The sequence below is a fragment of the Raphanus sativus genome, chromosome 3 (genome assembly GCF_000801105.2).
Source record: "Raphanus sativus cultivar WK10039 chromosome 3, ASM80110v3, whole genome shotgun sequence".
Lineage (NCBI taxonomy): Eukaryota > Viridiplantae > Streptophyta > Magnoliopsida > Brassicales > Brassicaceae > Raphanus > Raphanus sativus.
This window is the reverse complement of record NC_079513.1, coordinates 2,711,236-2,716,303: the sequence shown is the minus strand read 5'-3', so window position 1 is coordinate 2,716,303 and position 5,068 is coordinate 2,711,236. Positions and strand designations below refer to the sequence as shown.

Here is a 5,068-nt window from a genome sequence, read left to right as displayed (position 1 = left end):
ATTTAGTGTAAACATTTAAATGTAAATTTATATAATTAGTATTTTACTATATGATGTAATAAATTCTATTCATATTATTACTTTTAAAAGTATTAGATCAAGAAAGGAAAATAAAATCTTTATAACAACTATAAATTTCTCAGTTTTTCTATTATTATTCAACTAACTTTAAAATTTACTAAAGATTTAATTTTACTACTTTTTTGTTTTTTATTCTATGTAAAAAGTATATTTAAGAACAAAACTGGATCAATTTTTCTTATTTCTATTAAGCTGAGATATCCCTATGTATACATAAACCACAAATATACAAATACATTTTGGATATACGGTTTTCCGGATATCCACAGGAATAAAGAAATAAAAAATTTAAATATCCGTAAAATACTTAGTAAACACACAGATAATGAAAATTTTGATAGTATTTGATCAATGTCCAGCCCTAAAAGTCATCACAAATCTATGACAATAATAGAATTGTCAAATGTGTGGTCCATCGTTTGAACATAGCCAACAAGAATCTTCACTTTTAAAGGTGACTGATTCAAAATGAGATTTTAAAGAGTATAATCCAATAAAAATTATATATATATATCTACTTTTTGTTTTGTTTTTGCATTTTAATCTTCAATTTAATAGTTAATTATTATAACTAAAATTTAGAAATAAATAATAAATACACATTATAAATGTAAACACAATACTTGTAACTTATTTATGAATATTCTGGTTTCAACAAATAAGTATATCTTCATTTTTATAAGAAAATGCATCAACCAGGAAGAGGAGATTCGACGTAGTCCTATTGCAAATACGTAATATTATTTATGATAAATAATTCTCAATTTATTTCTAATATATCTATATATTTTATGTACCAAAATATATAGAAAAATCTATTTTAAGATTTAAAAAAATATAAATATAAAAATTAATTGGATATAAATTTAAAGTACAATTAGTATAAGAGCATGTACATTAAGAATTTCTACTTCAAAATATCTATAAGTACTTTTATGTGTATGTTTATATTATATATATGTGTGTAATTGTGGGGTTCTAAGTTTTACGGGAAACGCTACCCAACACATCTGGTCAGATATTTTGGATTATGTTTCCCTTAAAACTTAGAACTCCATAATTACGTACACATATATAATATATACATGCACATAAATGTATTTTTAGAACCTCTAGCAGTATGTCTCAATAAGGATGTTATAAATTATACAATTGTAGAGAATAAAGTAAAAAGTATATGTGGAAGCTTTCTTCGTCTAGTGGTTTGACCAAGGGTTCATTAATGCTTCTACACCAAGAGGTCTAGGTTTTGAACTCTAGAGAAAGCAGAACTATACGAATTAAAAAAGAAAAGACTTACAAAAGATCGGCTTAGATGATGCTGACATAATTATCTGGCGTTAAAAAAAAAGGAAAAAGTACGTAATAGTTCTCATTAAGCTTTTTGTGCAACTAGTTAATTAAGAAGTTTTTCCGGTGAAAATGTATTTGGAAAACTTATGAAAGACTAGTGGACAATATTTATATTTCGTGCAACTACGTACATCAGTTAATCTAATGTGCATATATTTTTTTGAACTAATACCTAATGTGCATATTAATACAATTGAATGGTGTGCTATAAAATACAATCGCATGTGAGCATCTTGCACATCAAGACAAGAATTTACAAAACTATATTATATATATTTAGCATTACGTTCAAGTTACAATTTTTGATATCCAGGAAACACTTTTGAAGTATTTGTGTCCATATAAGATACATATCCGTTCTCTTTTAATAATCAACTAGATTTTGACCCGCCCTGAAGGGCGGAAATTGATTTGTCAAATTTTAATTTTAATATATGTGTATATAATATTATTTATATTTTTGTATAATATTTATATATATAATATAATATTATTTATATTTTTGTATAATATTTATATATATATATATATATATCTGACATATATATATATCTGACATATATATAATATTTTATTAAATGTATATATAATTGAATGGTGTTATAATTTGTGAGTCAGACATTTTTTTCTCTTATGTTTGGAATGATTTGGAACTTGTTGATTTAAGAGTGGTTAAGTTTTGTATGATCTAATAATATTAAGAGATAACCAAAAATATTTTAAAGATGTTATTGGTTAAGTTCAATTTATCTATGTCGGTTAAGATTTGGTTTAATTTAAGTTGGTAGGTTTCATTTTATAGGAGACTTGATATATTCTAGTAACAACTATGAAAGAGTCCAAATCTAAATGACAACTATAAGTAGTAGATAAAAACCAATCCCTAAATTAATAGATTAGACACATACTTTCATCGTTAAAAATCAAACAATACATGTTTGCGCAGCCCTACTATGGAATAAATAAATATAAAAATATTTTAAAATCAGTTATTATTTACTTCTTGACAATAATTAAAGAAGAAGTGCACTTGAAAATAAAATAAAAATTCTGCTTTGATGATCATTCTCGCTTCTTCTCTACTCTTTGTCCTCGAAGTTGTTAATGGCGCCAAGTGTTTCGGAAGCTTAGCCGGGAACAGCAGCTACGCTCAGAATCGCCGTGATCTCTTCTCTACTCTTCCTAATAAAGTCGTCACTAACGGCGGATTCTACAACTCTTCACTCGGCCAGTATCCAAACAGAGTATACGCTCTTGGCTTCTGCGAAAAATACTATGAGCAAAAAAGCTTGTTTCAACTGTCTCGAAAGCTTGACTGAGGATACACAAACGAGTTGTGGAGACATCACGAACTCATTCGCTTGGAGCAGTGACGATGAAAGCCGTTATTGGTGTCTTGTACGTTCCTCAAACCAATCTTTTGGAAACTTGGAGCTTATACCTCCTTTAATAGAGGCAAATCCAGATCATATTGGGCCATCTATAGACATGACCCTTTTCATGCAAGAGTGGGAATCAGCGGTTAATAGGACCCTCGAGGCTGCCACAGAAGCTAATACTTCCTCTGTACATAAGTACTATAGTGCCATACAAGCCCATTTCACAGAGTTTCCGAATGTTAACATGGCGATGCAATGCACACCCGACATAACTTCCCAAGATTGCAAGCAATGTTTGGGGGACTGTGTGGAGTACTTTAGAGAACAGTTTAGGGGAAGAGCAGGGGGCATGGCTAGTTTTCCGAGCTGTTTATTCAGATGGGATAACGTTACAAGTATGCCTGCACTTCCTCGACCTCTGGCTCAAGAAAAGGGGAGCTCTATACCAGAAAAGAAAGGTCACACAAATGAGTTATAACATTGCCAAACTTTTAAGTATAATAAAGAGGTTCTTAGACTAATAAGGGCTTTTAATTTTCAGGAAGGTGCATGGATAGGGAAATTATCACAACAATTGTGGTTGCGACTTTCGTTAATCTTTTGGTATTTGTTGGTTTCTACAAAGTCAATGCTCAGAGGAGAAAATTAAACAAGGGAATAAATGGTAAGTAGTGCACCTTGTTTCTTGCTTCAGTCAACCTTTCTGCTGACTTATTTGTTTCTATTTTAGTTGGTGGTGCAGAATACTCTGATTCAGATGGTCAATTTATGTTACCGTATGATCTTGGTATGATCCTATCGGCAACGGCTGACTTTTCGCCTGAAAATAAGCTTGGCCAAGGTGGATTTGGTACGGTCTATAAGGTAATAATAGGGTAGAAATAACATTATTCCTAATAATATTGTTATCTTGGTCTTGGATGAGTAAAAATTCTTAAGAACCGGTTTCAGGGGATATTACTAAATGGGAAAGAGATAGCAGTAAAGAGATTAACTAGAGGTTCAGAAGGAGGTATAGAGTTTCGGAATGAAGTTTCACTTTTGACAAGACTCCAGCATAAGAATCTGGTTAAGCTTCTTGGTTTCTGTAATGAAGGAGATGAAGAGATTCTTGTCTATGAGTTTGTTCCCAACTCAAGTCTTGACCGCTTTATCTTCGGTGAGACTTAGAAGGACAGCTGCATTTTCTATAGTTTTTAGCAACTCTTAGAAATAAAAATGTTTCCTCCAAACTTGTAGATGAAGAGAAGCGTTCACTTCTTACATGGGAAGTGAGGTTTAAAATCATAGAAGGCATTGCTCGAGGTCTTGTTTACCTCCATGAAGATTCTCAGCTGAAGATTATTCACCGAGACTTGAAGGCAAGCAACATCCTTCTAGATGCAGAGATGAACCCAAAAGTTGCAGATTTTGGCACAGCGAGGCTGTTTGACACCGATGAGACTGGAGCGGAAACAAAACGAATAGCTGGAACTCGGTAAAAGCATATCAATCAACTTTCAAGATACATAAATATCCTCACCATCAATTAACGTTACTGATGCCAAAAAAAAAAAAAAATTAACGTTACTATAGTTGTATATATGCAGTGGATATATGGCTCCTGAATACCTGAATTATGGGCAAATCTCAGCTAAGTCTGATGTATATAGCTTCGGTGTTGTGCTTCTAGAGATGATAAGTGGTCAAAGAAATAATAGCTTTGAAGGAGAAGGAATTGCAGCCTTTGTAATTTTTTTCTCATATCAGTCTTCTTGTTCCTTACTCTCGTATTTAAACCTATGCAGAAAATAAGAATGCATTTTTTCTTTTGGTTCAGGCACGGAAGAGATGGGCTGAAGGAAGGCCTGAGGTTATAATTGATCCTTTATTGGGAGAGAAGCCGAGTAACGAGATCATTAAGTTGATTCAGACTGGTCTGTTGTGTGTTCAACAGAGTGCAACAAAGAGACCAACCATGAGCGCTGTAATAGTTTGGCTTGGTAGTGAGTCGACTATCACCATTCATTCAACTAAGGCTCCTGCTTCCACAAGTAGTCATTCCCAATCTGAAGATGGTACAATGTCAATGAGCAATGTCTTCACAGAGTTGAGTTGTCGTTAAGTTATAAATTTGTTAATATATGTTGTTTCAAGGTAGTACCAAATGTACTAACTGTATCGAATTCAGAAACAGAATAGTAAAAAGTATGAGTATGTACAATCCTAAGTTCAAGAAGCCTCTACATAGAATATATGCAACTACCATTTATACA

The 5,068-nt window shown here is 32.0% G+C and overlaps 1 protein-coding gene across 1 annotated transcript; it reads left to right on the top strand.

Annotated features, from left to right (window-relative positions):
* The first annotated feature begins 2,348 nt into the window (after positions 1–2,348).
* On the top strand, positions 2,349–5,068 carry LOC108844476 (putative cysteine-rich receptor-like protein kinase 39). The gene is given in 8 exon segments (XM_018617740.2): positions 2,349–2,717; positions 2,719–3,271; positions 3,355–3,477; positions 3,544–3,677; positions 3,765–3,972; positions 4,053–4,290; positions 4,403–4,541; positions 4,633–5,068. Coding segments are annotated over 8 exon segments (1,905 nt in total). The 5' UTR covers positions 2,349–2,492; the 3' UTR covers positions 4,918–5,068.